The following is a 19,650-nucleotide window of genomic DNA, read 5'->3' as shown; positions in this document are numbered from 1 at the left end:
GTTCAGCTGGGAGGAGCGCCCGGGCAGGCCTGCGGCCCCTCTCGGGTCCATCGCCCAGGACCTGGCTGGAGCTCGCACACCTCCGGGGCATGGGCCGCGTCTGTTGAATAGAATGTTAGCAGCTTTGAGCCCTCTCTCCCTCCCCCGACCTTACAGAGAGCTTCGCAAGTGGCCAGAGCAAGAATTAGGATAACTGACGCCGCCGGAGTACTGCGGGAGAGAAAGACCTGCTCCTCCACGCCTGCCCACCCTACTGAAGGCAGCCTCCGTCCCATTACCCCATTTTATGTTTTCATGAAGAATCATTACCTGAAATTATGGTGTCTAGTTTTTATTTTTTTACCTGTCTGTCTTATCCCCTTCCCTTCCGCTACCCCTTGTACGTTCTTGAGACCAGAGACCTAGCCTTGTCTTGTTCAGTAACCGCAGACCTATAACCCTGCAGAGAGTACAGTAGAGCCTCCATTGCTTCGTGTTAAATACGTGAACGGACCGAGCGGCGGCTCCTCCACTCCAGGGGTGAGGAGTAGACTGGAAGGTGAGGTAGACCCACACTTCCAGAGTCCACTTTTTTGAACACTTCAGAATTCAAAAGAGCTGCCGAGTGGCATTTGGGGTGGAGGGTGTTCCTTTTCTGATCGGAGTTTGGGAAACAGTGTTGACACTGTGGTACTCAGCTTCTTCCGAGACCGCTACCCAGTTCCCATCCGTAAGACGGGGCTCTCTCTGGGGGTCACGTGCTTTGTTGGGGGGACGTCGGTACAGTCTGGCGTCACGATATCCCCCGCCGCACCGGCCAGGACCAGGTAGGTGTCCCCCATGTCAGCCCCCCGGGAGCGGAGGCCCTCGCCTGGTGCACCCACCCGCTCCAGGGCCCACCCACTGCAGCCCAGCCCGCGCCCCCCGTGCGTTCTTCTCATTGGCTGAAGCCATCCCTCCTGCATTCTCATAGGCTGTCCCACTTTTCCCTCCGCCCCCAGCACGGACTGCGCGCCGCGAGTAGCCGGGAAGCGGCTCCAAGTCCGGACCTGGGAGCAGAGGCTCGGCTCGGCGCTGAGAGAGGCGCGGAGCGCGGGGGCCGCGAGCCGGCCGAGCGCGGCTTCGGTGGGACCGGTGTTCCCATCCTGGGACTCTCTCGTGGAGCTGAGCCCGGCCAATAGGCGCATGAGGAAGAAGAGAAGGGAAATGGACTGCTATTTGCGCCGCCTCAAACAGGAGCTGGTAAGAGCGGAGTGGGAGCCGGGGGCTGGGAGGGCTGCTCCACCACGACGGGTAACTGGCCTCCGCCAGGACCCCGGGACCGCGACGCGCGCGGGGCCGAAGCCCAGAGAGGAGAGGAGGGCACACGGCGAGCAGTCGGAGGACAGGGCCTGTCCTGAGGGAAAGGGGCCCCGAGGAAACTTGGAGCAGAGACTTGTGTGAGAGGGAGGCAGGCACGAACGAGTGAGACAGACGGAGGGAGCCAAGCAAGCCCAGACCGAAATGTGCCCAGAGACCCGAGGGAGCAAAGAGGGCGCACCCGAGACGCGGTGGGACCCGGGCGCCCGCACGGAAAGAGCGGGACGCGGCTGCCGGGCAGCTGGGGCTGCGCGGGGCGCCGGGAGGAGGGTGCGTGGCCCCAACCCTGCGCGGGGCAGGAGGTCGGCCAGGGACTGCTCGCTCGAGGGGAGCTGGCACCTCCGGGCACCCCCCAGCCGTGGCGGCCGGGCTTGGCAGGGCTGGCGCGGCTGCAGGGGCAGGCCCTGCCGGCTGTCTGCCCGAACTTGCCTGCCAGCGGGGAGGGGGCTGGCAGCTGGACCCGCGGGGGCGGGCCCGGCGCGGGAGGACGGGCGCCGCCTGGCAGCTCGCGAGCGGGAGTGCGGAGGCCCAGCCAGATGTCAGGGGTCTGGGCTGGGGGAACGAGGAGGGAGCGTGCAGAGGCCGGGGTGCGGGGGCCGGGAGAAGTGGCACAGTCTCGGGGTCGGGGGGTGGGCGGCGGGGCGTGGAAATCGCCCAAGTGGGGAGAGCGGCGCCTGCCGAAACTCTGTTGTGGGAGGCGCATTGCTTCTTACTGACTTAATATCCCTCCCCCTCCCACCTGCCCCCTCTCTTGTACTATCCACCACCAGAATTCAGACAGATATTATGCACGTCCCCCACCTGGGCCGCCACAGCCGTCTCTGTCAACCAGGCTCTCCTAGAGCTTTGCCTCCGCCTCTTTTTGTCCCTTTTAGTTTGTTTTTCTTGGAGTCGATCTCTTTTCGGTCTCACTTTTCTCCCCTCTTTCTTCTTGCTTTTCAGGGCCAGGGGCACCCAGGCTGACAACAGCAGACCTGGATCCAAAAAGTGCCAGCCCATGGCTCTCCAGATTCCTTGACAGCCTCTCCCACTCCTGCCTGCAAACTGTCCCCTCTTCCCGCTGGGGAGGGAACTTGGCAGCTTTAACAGGGGCCAGCATGGGGGGAGGGGGAGCTTGTAGCAGCAGGTGTTCTCGTTGATGCTTCCTGGTCAAGTGGCCCAAGCACTCTTTCTCTCTGTCCCACTATGGGGCCTGCCTTCTCAGGTCAATGGTCACTTCTCTGGGACTTCCTCCCCAAGCCCTTTTGGTGGTGACACTCAGATGGGAACGTTACCCAGAGGAATGCTTCTTAGATGAGGGGCAGAAGAGTCTCCATCATGTCCTTTCCCATACTCCTTTTCTCATGCTTTCCATGTCAGTTTGGGATGGCTGGCCCCAGCCCACACATGATTCTGACTTGTCCCATTCACTTGTCCAATACCAGAAAGAAAGGTCAAGGTTGCCACAGATAACGTCTTAAGTCCAAGGGCCATGTTGAGAAAATAATCTAACAGAATCCTCTTTCTTTTGCTTGGAATCTGGGACCACACCACCCACCTCAGGATCTGCCTTAATAGAGGGTTTGTGGGTGTTCCTGGCACGGACTTGAATTTTAAAATCCTACTGATCTGCATTTTTTACAGCACCTTAGGTGGGAGGTGGTGAGGGGGGGCAAAGACAGTCTGTGGACGCTGAAAGAATAAAAAAGGCAATAGGAATCTGCACGGAGCTGAGCTCCAGGTCTTGATTTGCATGCTCTCCTGCCAAGGACTTGAGCCCCAGTCCCCGGAAGGAGGAAGGGGAGAGGCTGAAGTCACCCAGCTCCCCATTAGCTTTCATTTGGCTCTTTGTCTGAACAGCTTCAGCCTTTGACTCTCTTGGAGAGGAAGCCAAATGCCTGGCCTGGGGCCCAGAAAGACACTCAGATGGGAGAGCTCTGCACCCTCCCTCCACCCATGGTGTTCCGCCCCCTCCCCAGTGCCAGCCTGCCCAGAAAGGAGACAGAGCAGAGTGACAGGCAGAGCTATTAGAGTCTTGTTCACTCCCTGACACCTCAGCCCAGTGCTTAGGCAGAGCCAAATCTCAGTGACTCTGTTTTCCCAATGGAGTGAAGGAGAAAGTGGAGCTGAGTTAGCTCAGGCTCAGCCTTTTGGCTCCTCTAAGGACTTTGGGGTTTGAATTCACCACAGCTTGGTTGTGCCTGGGTTAGGAAGGTGTTGGCTTGTTTATCCTTGGGTCTGCAATGGGGTGGGAAAGGCTTATAGTCAGTATGTGTCATGAGCTTGAAGTGTGTGTGTGTGTGTGTGTGTGTGTGTGTGTGTGTGTGTTCATCCCAGGCAGAATCTTCCCTGCCACCCAGGAGGACTGTGTGGTGCTTGGCTTTGCCCTAAGTTAGTGTGTGCCCAGGAATGGCACTCATGTAATACTAGTCAAGTTCTACATTCATTTATGCCGTTAAATTCCCTTCAAGAAGCATACGTCCTACAGACACTGTGGGTTAAAGCTGCTAGAAAAAGAAACATTAAGGAGTTGTGAAATTATCTTTGTTGAGGGTGTTGTGCACTTCTCTCCTGCCTCCTGGTCCTGCCCTTGGCCCAGAAAATCTAGACAAGAAGAGTCTGATCTTGAAAACCAAAGTAGCAGAATTTCCCAATTTCCTGAAGCAGAAAATTTGCATTGTAACAAGTGAGCACTGGAGGGAGGCTGAGAATTTGGGGATCCTGGCTCAATTAGGTTGATGTCTGGAGAACTGGCCCTTCTCCCCTGTTTGGAAGAGGACAGGGATCTGGTTTCAGGGCTGAAATGTAGCAGGAGAGTAGCAGCAGCTGACACACTTCTTCCTAAGGATGAGGGGGTCAGGGCTGCAACTACTCAGTAGGGAATATATCTCTCCCCCCTCTAGCAGCCAAAGAGGGGCCCTGCCTGAACACAGGCCTTGGGACCAGCTGTTCCTTATACACTGCTCCCTTGAGGGCTTCCAACAAATGGGGTAGACATAGGCACACAGAGGAAGCAGATGTAAGATGCTCACAGGGTGTTGCTCATAAGTTCAGATCAGTGTAGAGCAAACAGGGTGCATAAAGGCTGAGTAAAATACAGCCAGGGTGGGAAGGCTTCCTGGAGGAGGAGGAGGTTGATGGAACCAGCTCCTTTAATGTCGATCCTAGCTGAGGCATGGTGAAGCAGCAGAGAGACTTCTCTCAGGCTGGGGAAGGTCCTTCTAGAACAATTTGGTGTTCCTAGAAGGCAGTTACCTAGCCACTAGTGGCCACAAGTTCAGGAGATTCTGGTACATGGAGGAGTACCAGAGCATAACGGCAAAATAAGGAGGAGATAAGAAGGTGATAGAGGAGGTACATTAGGAACAGCCTTCAGCTCTTGGGACAAAAGAGCAAGTTTCCTGAGGCAGAAAAAAGCTTCTGCAAAGGATCTCATAATGTGGTCTCCCTTGATGTTTAGAGCTAGAGTGAAGAGGACTTTGCCCTAGACAATGTGGGGTGCTGTAGTCAGTGGGAAGAGCATGGAGCACAGGATTTGGGGTCAGGCCAACTTGAACTCAAAACCTGGCTCTGTGTGACCCTGGCAGATTATTTGATGTCTCTGTGCCTTAGCTTTCTCATCTGTAAAATGGGGTTTTAAAAGTACCTACTTTATACAGCTACCGTGAAGATTATGTCAAGTGCCTCCCCAGCTGTATGTCCCTAGCACATAACACAGTACCTGATGTGTTGTAAGCACTTGGTAAACTCACAGTGATGAACTGGTCAGACTGGTGTGCATGTGTCACTCGTTCACAGAACACACTTATTGAGTTCATACTATGTTTAAAGCACTTTGCCAGGCACAAGTACTGTGGTTACAAGTATAAACAGACACTGATCCTGCCTTCAGGGAACTTAGACTTTAATAGGAGTGATAATAATAACAACATATATTGATGTTAACAGTTATTGATATGCCAGATATCTCAGGTATTATGTCAATTGCCAAAGCAACACTAAGAAGTTGTATTTCCATTATCCCCATTTTATAAATGGGGAGGTTAAGTGACTTGGCCAAGGTATAGAGCTGATAAGTGGCAGAGCTACCATTCAAACCCAGCCAGTCTGACTGCAGATCTCACACTCTTAGCCATTATATGCATGCAAATGTCTTGTATAGAAACAGAGGATACATACTAGATGAGAGCCACACATTCAGTGCTCTGAGAGGGAGGAATTACCTCCAGCTAGGGGATCGGGAAGGCTTCATGGAAGTGGTAGCATTTGAACCACACCTCGAGGGATAAATAGGGATGGGAACAGGAGAAAAAGAGCATTTCAGGCAGAGGATGAAACATGACCAAAACGTGCAGAGATGGAAGTAATGGGGGTGTTTGAAGACTGTCTAGAGGAGACATTTGAAGACTCACTGGATTATGGCTAGAACATAGGGTATATGCAGAAAAAGAGTGGGCAACAGGGCTGAGAGAGCTGTTGAGAGCAGAAGCGGGGGCGGGGTTGAATGCCATGCTAAAGAGTCTGACCTTTTCCATAAGCATTGCCGAGCAGCGTGGTTAGAGACCTGCCTTGGGATCTAGGAGGTGGTGGTGGTGGGGATGGGGGGAGGGAGGAAATTGAGGCGGGAAGATAAGGTAGGTTATTACAAGAGTCCACACAGGAGAGTATGAAGGCCTGAATCAGAAAGGAGAAAAAGAAGGTAACTCTTTGAGGTCCCTTGGATGCCCAAGGAACTTGGTTGACTGGCTGCATTGGAGAGGGGCTAAAGCTGGACAGGGGAGAGGTGAGGCTGAGAGGCAAGCTCCCTGCAGGGGCAAGACTGGGCCCCTCTCTCCGTCTGTCTGCGTCTTGCCCAAGCACATGGCCCCCAGTAGATTGTTCAGTTGGGAGAGTGGGCTCATCCATTTCACACTTCCTCCTTTCTTTACCCTTCTCCCTCCTCCGGCTCTTGGCACAGTTTCTACCTTACCTTCCTGTTGAGAGTTCCAGCCAAGAGCAGGGGGCTGTGAAGGTCCCTATTCACGGAGGTGGAGAATGGGCCACTTGGCAAAAGCTGGGCTTTTCCCATTTCCGGCCCTGAACCCCCTTCTAGCTTCCAGAGGGGCTGAAAGGAACTGTGTGGGGATCTTGTGAGTAATGGGGGTGGGGGAGTGAGGCAGGGCACACTGCCAGGTCCATGGGCAAAACCGGAGCCTGTGTCAAAGGATTCTGGCTGAGCTGGGAGAGGGCGTGAGATGGATGGATGGAGGGCACAGCTGTGGGATCAGTCAGGGGCCTAGGAGAGGGCTTGGGAAGGTTGCCGAGGATGCTGGTGTCACATTTTCCCATCCTTACTCCTCCCAAACCACAAAGGGCCCAGCGAGTGCCATGGAAGGGAGCTGTCCATGGGCAGCTGAGCCCTCACCACCCCACGGAGGGCTCGGGGCTGGAGGGCCAGGATGGTGGGGTTTGGCTTCCCAGCAGCATCTTCCCCCTTCAGATGAGTCAGTGAAGAAACACCTTCAGTGGAAGTGAACTGAATGGGGTCTTGGAGTCCCTCCAAGGCTTCACGTTCTTCCTCCCTATGTGATGATAATCGCCCTCGCACGGCCCACTGACTCTCCTGGTTTCTTCTCACAACAATCCCATGAGGCTGAAGAGTCAGGGATTATGATGACATGGAAAGCTCACTGGCCTGGAGTAAGAGGGCCAGGCATGGGGTCCCAGCCCTGCCACTAATCTACCTCAGAACCTCAGGCAATAGATCCATGTTTCCACTGGAGGTGCTCAAGATGACATCAGGTGATACTCAGATGAAAAATTTAGTTTCAATAGATAGATAGATAGGTAGGCAGTGTTACCGTCTGTTTATGGCAAGTGATATACATTTCATATGTTTCCATATAAATCCATTAATTTATATAAACAGATTTAAGTAAAGTATTAAGTAGGAGACTAGGTCATATATAGATATGGTGAAATCATGAAGGAGAGTCTAGGGAAGTGTGTTTAGGAACCACTGAGGGAGAAAACGAACCTCTCAGCTCCCTAGCTTCCTAATCCATTAAGTGGGGATAACTCCAACTGCCTTGTCAGCCTCCCGGAGCAATTGTGGGGGTCGGACAAGGTCATGTAGAAGACAGAGCAAGTGCTACACATGTGTGAGGGGTTATCATTTCACGGTCAGAATCCGAAGCACAAAAGGTTGGTGAATCTGCCCCATGTGGAGTGGCCGAGTTAGTCAGCTGGAGTGGGCCAGGTCTCCACAGGACAGCATGGGGCTCTTGACAAACCCTAGGAGGGTGCCCGGGGGTCATCCAGCTCCACCACAGGGAGCTAGCCAGGGGCTGGTTTAGACTGCAGTGGGAGAGACTAAAGTTTGACAGGAAGAAAATGTTTAGAATGAGACATTTGGAGGCCCAGAAGATGCCGGGGGTGGGAGATGGGCTGTGGGGTGGGGTGGATACAAGGAGGGTGGTGAGACCTTTCTCAGAAAGGGTTCTCACAGCCGTCTCTAGGATACGCTTATCACGGGTGTTGTGCCTGGCGGTGGAGCAGGCTAGCTCTGTGCCTGTGTGCACACGTGTGTGTACAAGCGTGTGTGAGTGTATGCGAGCTGGGGTGGAGAAAGAGGGTAGTGCCTGTTAGAACCATTTCCACTTAAACTAATCAGAACTAATTAGGCCTTCTTGTGACTTTTCCACCTGAGCCCTGAGGGCAAGTTGGGTATGACTTGGCGCCGTCCTGAGGCACTGGGGGGCCAGAGAGGAACTCATCACCTACAGCATGGGAGTTAGTGTTCGTTTCTAGCTTGGGATTTTCTCAGATTTGGCGCCTCTCCTTTATGCCCACCCCACGTTGCTCTCTCTTCTCCCTCTCGGCAAGAGAAACCTTGGGATCTGAGCAGGTCCCACGCTCTGGGGAAGACAGCAGCCTGCCCTCTGGCTCTTTCTCCTTGGGTGACATCACTCCCCCGGGGCTAGGAAAGGCAGCTCGCTTCTCCGTCAGGCCCCAGCCGATGCTCCTGTCTCCCTACTCCCTGGCCTCCCTGTTTCCCACACTTGGGCTTCCTTCTTCCATCCTCAGCCCCCTCACGGCTGCCTTCTTGCCCTCCAAGGTCAGCGCTCTGTGGCCGGCTGACCTAATCTGGCTGGACCGTGAGCAGGAGGATGCAAGGCTTCCCTTTCCTTCCTCTGTGTGGTGCCAGGGTGGGAAAAGGGACCAGACGAGATGTTTCTCCTCAATCAGACCAGACAGGTGAACGGAATCCTATCACTACTGCGTGTTCAGGTTCACTGAGGAAGAAATGTTCTGGAAGTTCTCAGGAAGTCTTAAGATAACAGCCAAAATTCACCTGTAGGCCACGCATAAACACACGTTACCTCATCTCGTCTGTCCAAAGTTGGACCAGGCAGGAACTCTTATTCCCATTTTAAAGAATGGAGAAATTGGAGTTCCCTGGCGGTCTAGTGGTTCGTAGGATGCAGCACGTTCACTGCAGTGGCCCAGATTCAATCCCTGGTGGGGGAACTAAGATCCCACAAGCCGTGCAGGGCGGCCAAAAAAAGCAAGAATGGAGAAATTAAAAAACAGAATTTAAATAGCTTGCTCAGATCACACAGCTATTACATGGCAGAGCTGGGATTTGAACCCTGTTCCATTTGTCTCCAGAACCCAAGATCTTAACCAATGCACTATCATTTTCCATAGGGCTGCACCTTCAGCTCTTATTTACTTAAATGGGGCCTCTGTTTTATGGGCATCCCTGAATTCATACATACCCACACATTCGTTCTCACTTGAAAAAGGTACAGAATGTCAGCATTATTTCTTAAGGATTTTTCCATACTGGAAAGGATTGAATGGGGTCATTTCATTCCTTCCACCGCCTCTGACCTGGACTGTGTTTAGCCTTCTGGAAGGAAGCTGGCAAGCTCCGACTCTGTGCCTCTTGGTGAAATGAAACCTTGAGAAACATTCCTAACCCTTTCTCCCTGGGTAGTGACTTACTGAGGGCAGCAAGCAATTTGGGGTGCTCAGTGGTACTCAGTGTATGTTTTATGGATATGTAGTAAATGCAGAGGTGCTAGCTGGGTTCTGGGGCAACAAAATGATGTGTAGATCTCAGTCCCTGCCCCCAAGAAGTAGATGCTCAATGAATGTTTCATCAGCGACCCAGCACTTAAATGCACAGAGGAGCTGTGAGTAGCAGGACGACAGGGAAGAGCATTTTAAGTATCACAGAAAAGGTTCTGATGGGAGTGTGGGGTGTATATGGGAGTAGATTACGCTTCTGAGTGGCGAGTGACACGGTCGGAGGTGTGTGTCGGGAAGACTGATTTGGTGGCCTGCAAGGAGGCTTCTGTAGCATTGCAGGGGGTAGAAGGGCAGATGTGCAGCCTCTGGGGACAAGAACGGGCAGTGGGGTGGGAAAGCCAAATATGACCCTGAGGTTCCAGGTTGGGGTGAGTGCTGTGAGGCAGGGGGCAGAAATAGGAGAGTCAGTGCAGCAGTTTGCCGGGAAGGGACCTTGGGCAGTTTGGTTTGGGGCTCAGAGTCTCCTGACTCTGCTCTGGGTCTTCCAGTTGTGGCTGAGCTGCCTCCAGAAGGAAGGGGTCAGGAAGGTAGAAGCCAAAGAGGCCAGAGCAGGGGGCCATCAGCAAGCGTGGCCACCCCGCAGGCTGTGTCTCCTGCTGCTGCCAGTCAAATGGAGCACACGTGCCCAGCAGCCTGGCAAACCCCAGGCTGTCAGGCCCCGAACCACCACTTCTTCTTGCTCTTTCTTGGGGAAGGTGCAGGGTGTGGGCAATCCTACACGCAGCAACAGCTTCCTTGCCCTCAGGGACAGTCAGTCCTCCACTGTCTGTTAGCACTGCTGGCTCAGGAGAGCCTGGGCTGGCCCCTAACCCCCACCAAAGCCTGAGTTGGCAGGGGAGGGTGTGACCCTAAAGCCTGAGAGGGTCAGCTGCCAGCACAGCGCTGCAGAGCCTCTGCGCCTGCCCTCCCAGGCCCTCCACCCCTCCACCCTGTGGGCTTAGCTCTGTGCATTAGGACAAGGCTGGGAGGTAAGATGATCCCGGTGGGTCTCTGGGGGGCTTAAGAAACAGATGGTCCCCTTGCCTGAGGTTTGCCGTTGTAACGTGAGCAGATCTGCGGAGGGAGCTGGCGGAACCAAGGCAGCTTGGGCCCGGGGACGGGAACCTCGTGAATGTTATCAGACGAAGCATCCCCTGCCCAGCCTCCAAACTCGGCCCTCACCCAAGTCAATCTCTTAGCCCCTTCCAGCTGGCACCTGGGACTCGGGCCTTAGACACCCACAGAGGAGCTGGGGAACTGGCCCCTAGTGTCCCCACTCTTGGCTAGGACAGCGGAGCCAATTGGGCCAAGAAGGCAGGAAGAGCACTGGAGCCAAGTTTGAGAGCAGCTGAGAGGGGACAGGTGTTTGGAAGGGAGAGAAGGGCTGGGCAGAGCTGGGCAGGGGTCTCAGCAAACAGGAGCTTTGTGGCTCCTTATCTGTCTCCTGACCTGCCAGATGTGAACAGCAGTGAAAGGAAACCCCAGGCCTACCCTCCCTTTCTCTTAGGGAATCTGAGCCCCTCCTTTTCCCTAGCGTCCCTCTCAGCCCTCCTCCACTGCCCAGCCATCCTGAGGCAGTGCTTGGTGGTTAGGACTCTAGCATTTGGAGTGAGATGTCCTGTGTTTGAGTCCCAGCAGCGTGAGCCGTGTGACCTTAGGCAAGTTACTTCACCCTCACCGTGGTTAACTCATATGTTAACATGAGAATTATAATACCAACCTCCTAGGGTTTATATAAAGATGAAATGAGATGATGTGCACAGAATACTTAGCTCAACTCCTGTTACACGGTAACTGCTCACAAATTGTTATTTTCTTCATCATCCTCATCTCAGGGAGGCTCAGGAGAAGAAGAGGGCACAGACACAAAGGACACAGATGGCCACCGGAACTTTCTATACCGTCAAACTGATCTCAGCGCCACCTCTTACTATCTATGTAATCTTGAGCAAGTTACTTATGTGCCTCAGTTTCCTCATCTGTAAAATAGGAACGATAATACTACCTCATAGAGTAGTTGGGGAGATTAAATATAGATTAATCATACATATGCATATATGTATACATATATGTAGCTTAGGACGGTGCTTGTCTTAGCAAGTCAGCTGCTATTAATAGTATTTCCTTTATCGAACCATATCTGTGTCAAAATTCCTCCTCTCCCAGCCCTGATCTGCACTGTACTAGGCTGTACAGAGATGGGGTCAGTGGCAGGCTGGAATGACCCTGGAGGTGTGTGTTTGGGGAACAGCCCTTCCCCCTGGCTCACAGGCCCTGTGCTCTCTCCCCTGCAGATGTCCATGAAGGAAGTGGGCGATGGCTTGCAGGATCAGATGAACTGCATGATGGGGGCGCTGCAAGAACTGAAGCTCCTGCAGGTGCAGACAGCACTGGAGCGGCTGGAGATCTCTGGAGGGGGGCCTGCCCCAGGCTGCCCTGAAAGCCCCCGGACGCAGCTCGAGCCCCATCAGTGGGAGGGTGGCAGCGGTCCTGCCAGGCCTGCGGGCTGCTCTCCCTCCAGCCAACCCTCTCTGGGCAGTTGCGCCAAGCTTCCACCTCCTAGGAGTGTGTGTGGGACGGAACTGGCTCCCCCGCCCAGGACACGGCTGCCAGAGCACCAGAGCTGTGCCCAGCGGGGGCCAGAGCTGGTGGAACCGGATGACTGGACCTCCACGTTGATGTCCCGGGGCCGGAATCGACAGCCTCTGGTGTTAGGTGACAACGTTTTTGCGGACCTGGTGGGCAACTGGCTGGACTTGCCGGAACTGGAGAAGGGTGGGGAGAAGGGTGAGACCCAGGAGGCAGGAGCCCCCAAAGGAGGGAGGGGCCCGCCGCGGGAGCTGGGCCGCAGGTTTGCCCTAACAGCAAACATCTTTAGGAAGTTCTTGCGTAGTGTGCGGCCTGACCGTGACCGGCTGCTGAAGGAGAAACCAGGCTGGGTGACACCCACGGCCTCTGAGCCCAGAGCCGGACGCTTGCAGAAGGGCAAGAAGCGGGGCCATTCCAAGGGCTCTGGACATTGCCCCTTCCCAGGTGCCTCGGAGCCCAGACGAGGGGAGAATCCTTCCACCAGCTGCCCCAAGGCCCTGGAATCCTCACGCTCTTGCTTTGATGTTAACACAGCGGTTTGGGTCTGAATCCTAGAGATAGAAATTTGACTGACCCAAAAGGGCCAGGTCCCAGTGCTGGGCCCCTGGGAGAGAGGCCAGGTGGTATGGCTTTCAAAAGCGTAACTCCAAGTCCCTTCCGCTGAGAAGGGAGGGAGAAGCAGAGGGTCTGGAGCAGAGCTGACAGGCCTGTGGTTGGGCGAGGCCGTGCTAGGGGCTGGCTGGTGGGGGAGGCGAGAGTTCCTGGACAGAGAGGAGAGAGAGAGAGAATGTGTGTGTGTGTTGCTTTGGGGCTGGAGGTGACAGCAGGAGAGGGGCAGGGGGAGAAGACCAGGAAATGCTTCTGACATTCCTTCACTGCCCCCAAAGACCTCAGTGTAACATTCTGCATGGATCGGGCACTGGGGCTGCAGGTTCCCCAGAGATGCTGCCAATAAAGACCTTCTTTCTCGTGTCCCCAGCCTCATAACTGTTTGCTTCCTTGGCAAAGAGCTGCTCCAGGCACAAGTAGTAAAGCCTGGCCCTCCTGGGAGTGGGAGCAGAGAGGCAAATTCCCAGCCCCTTCTGTTGCCCTTGAGATTTCAGCCCATCCCTGGACCCTGAGAAACGGCTGAATAAGGAGTGTGTATAAGGAGTGCTTGGGGAAGCCCCAAGCCTTTTCAGAAGCACAGGAAAGGAAAGCTGCTATTTGTATAGCACGTTAAACGTCTGAAAGCCTTCTCATATCCATTATCTTCTTCGTAAATGGGCGAGAAAGGCAGGTATCATCCCCATTTTCCAGATGAGGAAGTAAGTCTGGATGTGCTACCTGTCCAGGTACAGGCCGCAGGCAGGGGCTGACTGAAGAACAGACGCCGGGCCCTGGAATCACACACACTGCTTCCCCAACACCCTGTCTCCAGCTCAGAACCTCCACCCAGGGCACAAGAACATGTGGATTCACCAGTGAGGCAAGGTGAGCCAAGAAGAAATACGCGCTCATTTTAAAATGCCTTTGGCCTCATCTAGGACAACCCAGGGTGGAGGGGCAGCAGCTCAGCTCTGGCACCCGTGGCTACACCTAAAGCCGTGCTGGGCACGTGGCCCGGAGAGCAACGCTGCCAGATCTAGGGCCCGCCTGCCTGTCCCTCCCACCCTGGCAGGGAACGCCCACTGGCTGGGAAAAGACAATGTGGGTCCCTGTTTGGGGCGAGCCTGACCAGGAGGGCACTCCATTTCTCCTCCCTCGCCTCCTCCTGGCTGAACTCCCCTCTGACTGATGGGGAGTGACAGCTGCAATTAGAGGCAAGATGCCTTCCTGCCCTCAGAGCATTTAATACCAAATTGTAGAGGAAAAAAATAACAAGAAAGGCTCTTCCTGCATCCTGGACCCCTGGGGGCAGAGATGGAGGGAGGGGACTTAGAGTGTAACAGCCCCACAGCTCTAGTTGGAAGTGATTAGGGTCACCCTCAAATTCCCACGCAGTCAAATGGTAGATGTGTAGTTTTCGGTGGCAGAAGCTACAAGAGGAAAGGTGCTTAATTTTTGTTAGTGTGCGCGCGCGCGCGCTGGCTATTGGCCAGGCAGTGTGCACATGGTCTTTCAAACTTCAAAATGACCCTAGAAGGTATTGTTAATACCTGGTAATTCAGTGGAGGCTTTTAGGGGTCATGTAAGCTGCCCATATGAGGTTACTAGCAAATGAAAGAACCAGGATTTGAAACAGAGGGATGTCTGGCTCCAAAGCCTGTCCTTTCCTCGTGTCTCCCTGGAGTTTACCAACCGAGCTAGCCCTTTCTGGAGGAGGAAGCCCCTGCCCATCCCTCCTGTCTCCCCACAGAAATCTGAAATCCATCCTGGGTGAAGGCCCATTGGCTGTGGCTGCCTTGGGTGGTGGAGTGATGTGTGTGTGTGTGCACACACGTGTAGAATGTGTGTGTGTGAAGATTCCACCTACTGAATTGCTGAGTCCGGAGAGGAGGGAGCCATGGGCTGCTGGATGGGGGAGAAGCTATCCAGCAGTTATTCAAGAAGGCACCAGTTCCAAGTCAGGAATGATCCTACAGGAAACCAGGTCACCTCTTGGCCATTCATCTGTGACGCATCAGTTTTTTGGACTGGTCATTGCGATTCAGACCAGCTGAACAAAACTTTCTGAACACTTCCCAGTGCCAGGCATTGTGATAGGAACTAAGAACAGCAATGACAAGGACCCAGTTCCTGACTCAAGGGGTCCAGTAGGAAGAAAGAAGAAACTCTTAACCCAAAGGTTAGCCAGAAGGGATCCAAGGGAATGAAAACTCACTGTAACTTGGGCCAGAACAAAACAATTAGTGACATGTGCTGCCACAAAATTCACAGGTGTTGGGCGCTACCTTCTTCGTGCTCTTATTTCCTTCTTAAGACATTCTGGAAATGGCTGCTGTTACTCCTATTTCACATGGAGAGGCTCAGAGAAGTTCAGCGACTTGCCGAGGGTCCCAGTGCCATAGCTGGGATTGAAATAGTTCCAGCTGACTTGCAGGCTCGCGCTTTTCACACCGCCCCACAAACTGTCCATATTTACTCCAAAGCCAAGTCAAGAGGAACAACAACAAAACCCATCCTCCCCGCATTATCCATGCATGGAGAATAAATGGAATGCTGGCTGCCAGGGGCAGAATTTTGCACGGGTCTTGACAGGGCTGATGTAGTGCCCCGTCCCGTGCTTTGCTGATGAAAGATTAGGGCCGATTCATGTGTGTCCCCCCACCCCCATTATTTTTCCTTCTCCATCCCCTTCTGGGCTCCTGCCGGGCAAATGATGGAGACTATTTTACTGACCCTGAGGGGGAGAGGTGAATGGGAATGCGTGCTGCCTAAGTGATACAGGAATGTTGGGGCGGGGAGCCATGTGTGAGGGGAAGTAGTGGAAGGAAGCGGACAGAAATTGACAGCTTAATGCTGCCCCTGGGGCTCATTTTATGGTTAATTAGGACATGCAAATAAGCTGGAAGCTCATTTAATACCCTCCCTGGCATGGGGTCCGCCTCACACCTGGCCCACTTCCCTGGCAGGTACCGGGGCTCCCTGATTGGCTCAGGCATCTGCTCAGGACCCCACCTGCTTCTCTGTGGCCCTGAGACCAGAGTATGTCTGTAGATGATCCCTGGCCACAAGCAGGAGCTAGAAGAGTCCCTGTGGCCGGTGGGCCTGCCTAGTCCCCTTCCTTTCTCTTCCCACCCCTTCAGCCCTGGGACCCCTCTTTCCCAGAAGGTCCCTCTTCCTCAAGCACTTCCGCTGCACCACCCCTCAGGTGGAGATCCGAACGCAAACTTGCCCCGAGGACCAGGGACCTGGCTCAGCTCTGTCCCCGCCACGTGGTCCTGTTCCACAGAGCCCTGTGGCAAGCGGGGCACCTCCATCTTTCCCGAGTCACAGCAACACTTCCTACAGGGCCCCCATAAAGCAGGAGCACAGCCTGTCTCTCGGCTGGTATCTGGCTTTCAGTGCCCGCCAGGTGCCTTCCCCAGCCAGGGCAGTCACGGCACTTCTGCCGGTACCCGGGCATGGGCACTGGATTCCGGAGTCAAACAGGATAGGAGACCCACTTGCCCGTCACTGTGTAAGCTTGAGTGGGTGGCTTAACCTCCCTGAGCCTCACTGTTCTTGGTGTGAAACGGCGAAAACGCAGGCTGCTGTGAGATGTGAAGGACATGAGGCACCTCGGGCTCTAGAACCCAGCAGAAGCTCAGTATGTATCAGACGAGCGAACGTCACTTCAGGCGCGGACCAAGTGACCCAGGGCAAAAAACACTGAAAGATCAACAACAGCTTTCTCAGAGCCTTGGTCTCCTCTTCTGGCCCTATTACCTCACAGAACTGTAACAAGGATCAGAGAAGACAATAAGTGTGAACATGTTTTTGTACATTGTAAAAATATTACCCGGATGGGCTATTTGCCAAACGGCAAACAATTTACACTTTTCCGTGGAAGGATATGTGTGTGCACGTGTGTAGGGGGCTGGGTACGGAGGGGCAGCAGCAGAGGCTGAGCTCAGGAATGGTGCTTGAAGACCCCCCACTGCCTGAGGATGTGCTCTAGGGAGCACCCCCACCCCCGCCCGCTCCCTCACAGTAAACCCTCAGGGCCCGCGCATTCCTGGCAAGGACTAGAGAGGTGGAGAGCCAAGTTCTGATGGTTTTGAGGAGTCGGTGTCCCCATCCCACACTCTCACCCCCATCGCTCTCTGAAAGCATCTTTGTGTTACTGGCCAGAGAGAGGCCTCCAAGGAACAAAGAGGGAGGGAGCCTTTCTTGGGCACCTATTCCTCAACACAACACTTGGGGCAAAAATAATCTGGCAGGGAGCCATGACTGCACCTCACATTCTGCCTTTTCCCTGCATCTTGGCCAGGCTGGGCCCTGGGTCGGGGAGGGAGCAGGGTCTCTGACTCTCCACCAGGTCTCAGGCCACAGCTGCCGCGCTTCCGCTCCCTGGCTTCCACTCCACTGAATCCATTCCCTGTACGCCCCTCTGGACCCATCCCTCAAGACAGCCGCCCTGTTCCGGGGGCACAGGAATCACTGCCAAAAATGCCCTCCTGCGTGCTCCGCGCCTCCAGCAGGAGCCCACCACGACCCAGCTCTGGGCTCTCCGCCCTGCCCCCTAGTTCTTCCCACTGGCCGGGGGCGGGGGGGGGCGGGGGGGTTCAGGCGCAGCAGATGCCACCTGGTTTTCAAGGGAGGTGCCCCCATCCAAGGGAAGAATCAGGTTTTGTCTCCCTGTTTCCCCCGCTCTGCACATGTTACTCCCCTGGCTGCTTTCCCTTTCCTCCTGTGCCTCCCCCTCAGGCCCCTTCCTCACCTCCCCCAGCTGACCGGAAGCTGGAGCCTGCAGCTGCAAGGAAATGCTGCCTGGGCTCTGGGAGGACAGAGGAGGTGAAGGAAGTGTCTTCAAGATCCTGTGACTTCATCCTCATTTGGCCTGTCTTCCGTGGGTGTCTGGAGGCCCAGTCCTTCCCAACAGACCCCAATGGACTGTCTCAGCCTTACTTCTGGGCACTTGCCACCCCCCAACTTGATGCTCCAGGGAGGTGAGCACTTTGCTCCAAGCTTGGGGTTTTTATGCCTCTAGGTCTTTGCATTGCTGTTTCCCCACTGCCTCTGACTGGCTGACCTGTTAACGCACCTCTCACTCTGCAGTTTAAAGGGCATCTCCTCTGTGAGGCCCTCCCCAGGGGCTTTATCTATGCCTGTACCCAACCACAGGACTTACTTTGTAAGTCACCCTAGCAACTCCTCTCCCACCACTCCTGTACCTCCAGCACCGCGGAGCACAGGGCTCTCGACGTGACCTCCACTCCTCAGAGTGAGCCCGGCTCCTGCATCTCCTGCTTTAGGCAAGACCAGCAGTCAAGGCCCCTCAGCTGCCTCCCCGGGCCCACTTCTCACTCCACTCCTCAGTCCACTCCCCAGGAGAGGGGAGCTGGGGCCAACATCACTTTCAAGAGAGTAAACTCCCCATCCTGAGCCTCCTCCCCAAGCTGTTGTGTGGTGCCTTCTGTCCCTGGCCTGTTGCTTTGGCGTCTCCACCCTAGGTTTCCAGGCCAATTCTACTGTAACACGGGCTGTCTGAGGAGCCCTGGCCCTCCCCCTCCCACCCAGCTCCCTGCCCCTGGCATGCTGTCATCCGGCTGCCCAGAGCTCAGGTCCTGCAGATGACTGCAGCCACTTCTCTTCCACGCCTGCTCAATCCCAGTGGCTCCCTCTTTCCATCCTGGAGGACATTGCTTTTACACCAGCCTCCAAGTTTTGTCCCCTTCTACTTGCTCCCCCTCAACAGGTCGTCCTGACCTGGCTCATCTCCTTGTCCTTTTTGGCAACAACATCAGGCCCCAGACTTACCCTACCATAGGAGTTTTTCTTAACCTGCTTTGCCAGGGATCCCCACCCCTGCTGGGGACATCGAGTCTGCTAGATTCTGCTTCCCCCATTGTGATTGTGGAGGGTCAGGGTGGGGCAAGGGGGAAGGAAGTTGAAAGCTGGGTGCTCAGCGCCTTCCCTCCCTCCAGCCCCACTACTGGCCACACTCCAGACATTGTCTCCCAGCAAGGCAGCATGCGTATCAGTCGTTTGTGTAGAAGTGGTGGGAAAGGGGAGGGTATCAGGCATAAAAAGTTTTCTAAAAGCAAGAAGCAGCAACAGAGGTTCCTCCAGAGGGTGTTCATGTGCAGCCACTGAAATCCCCGCACAGACTCTGCTCCTCAAGCAGAAGTGCCAAGGCTGGTGACTTCACCCCGGACGGCCACTAAGTAGTCACTCAAAGCCTCCTACGTGCACTGCCTAGGGACGGGCCTAGGGAGCTTCCTCCTCATCACAGGGAGCACCGGGCAGACTGACTGAAGCAGGTGTTAGAATCCCCGATCTGAGGTTCCAAGCATCTGTTCAAATAAGTCAATTTATATTCCAGAAAATATGGGGTTAGGGACTGTATCAGTGATTTCAAAGGCCCGAAGAATTCCAAAGCTCCTGGTCTTGGCTTCGGGACCCTACAGGGAACATAGGGATCAAGTATCTTCTTTAAACTTCTCCATTAAATGTATCCCCTCCCAGGGAAGGCAGGCAGGGCCCAGTGCCTAGTCCCACAGTTCCAAGTCCTACTCTCCATAATGGGAAGACTGCATGCTTAGCGTCCCTTAACGCCGGTGGCTCCTTCAAACTTCCCAACCCACCCAACTAGAGAGATACCAGTGATGCAAAGGGCAAGGGAGGCGGGGGCTACAGAAGTGTGGCTTGTGGCTTTGCTTTCACCCGCAAGGGAAGGCCTGAATGATGGGGTCTTGGTGGGAAAGCTGGCACCTACCCAATAGGAGTGGATTAAGGAAAAGAGCCTTAATCAAAATGGTAGATCCCCAGGGAGAGGAAGGGTCTGAAGGGCCAGAGGGGCTGCTGTCTCCTGCTGTGAAGTAACAGTAAAGAAAGGAAAACTTGGGAGGGTGTGAAGGTGGGAACTAATTACCCATCCTGTAGGTACCAGAGGGTCTGAGGGGAGAATTATATCAAGTGAAGCAGAGGAATACAGAGCAAAAAAATAGACTTTTCTCTTCAATCCTCCCTAACATCTTTGAGTGCCAAAGTGTTAATGCTGGTTCCCTTCTAAACGGAGCTTTTGTTTGGGAATGATCACAACTATAAGCCTCAGAGGTCATC

General features: G+C 54.5%; 1 protein-coding gene across 1 annotated transcript; it reads left to right on the top strand.

Moving 5' to 3' along the window:
- The first annotated feature begins 994 nt into the window (after positions 1-994).
- On the top strand, positions 995-12,926 carry INKA2 (inka box actin regulator 2). The gene is made up of 2 exons (XM_082615564.1): positions 995-1,221; positions 11,667-12,926. The coding sequence occupies exons 1-2, from the start codon at positions 1,165-1,167 to the stop codon at positions 12,507-12,509; spliced, it is 900 nt and encodes a 299-aa protein (XP_082471690.1). The 5' UTR covers positions 995-1,164; the 3' UTR covers positions 12,510-12,926.
- The last annotated feature ends 6,724 nt before the right edge of the window (positions 12,927-19,650 follow it).

The sequence above is a fragment of the Mesoplodon mirus genome (assembly GCF_964341445.2).
Source record: "Mesoplodon mirus genome assembly, chromosome: 3".
Classification (NCBI taxonomy): Eukaryota; Metazoa; Chordata; class Mammalia; order Artiodactyla; family Ziphiidae; genus Mesoplodon; species Mesoplodon mirus.
Note: the sequence above shows the minus strand (reverse complement) of the source record. Positions and strands in the feature narration are given on the sequence as shown.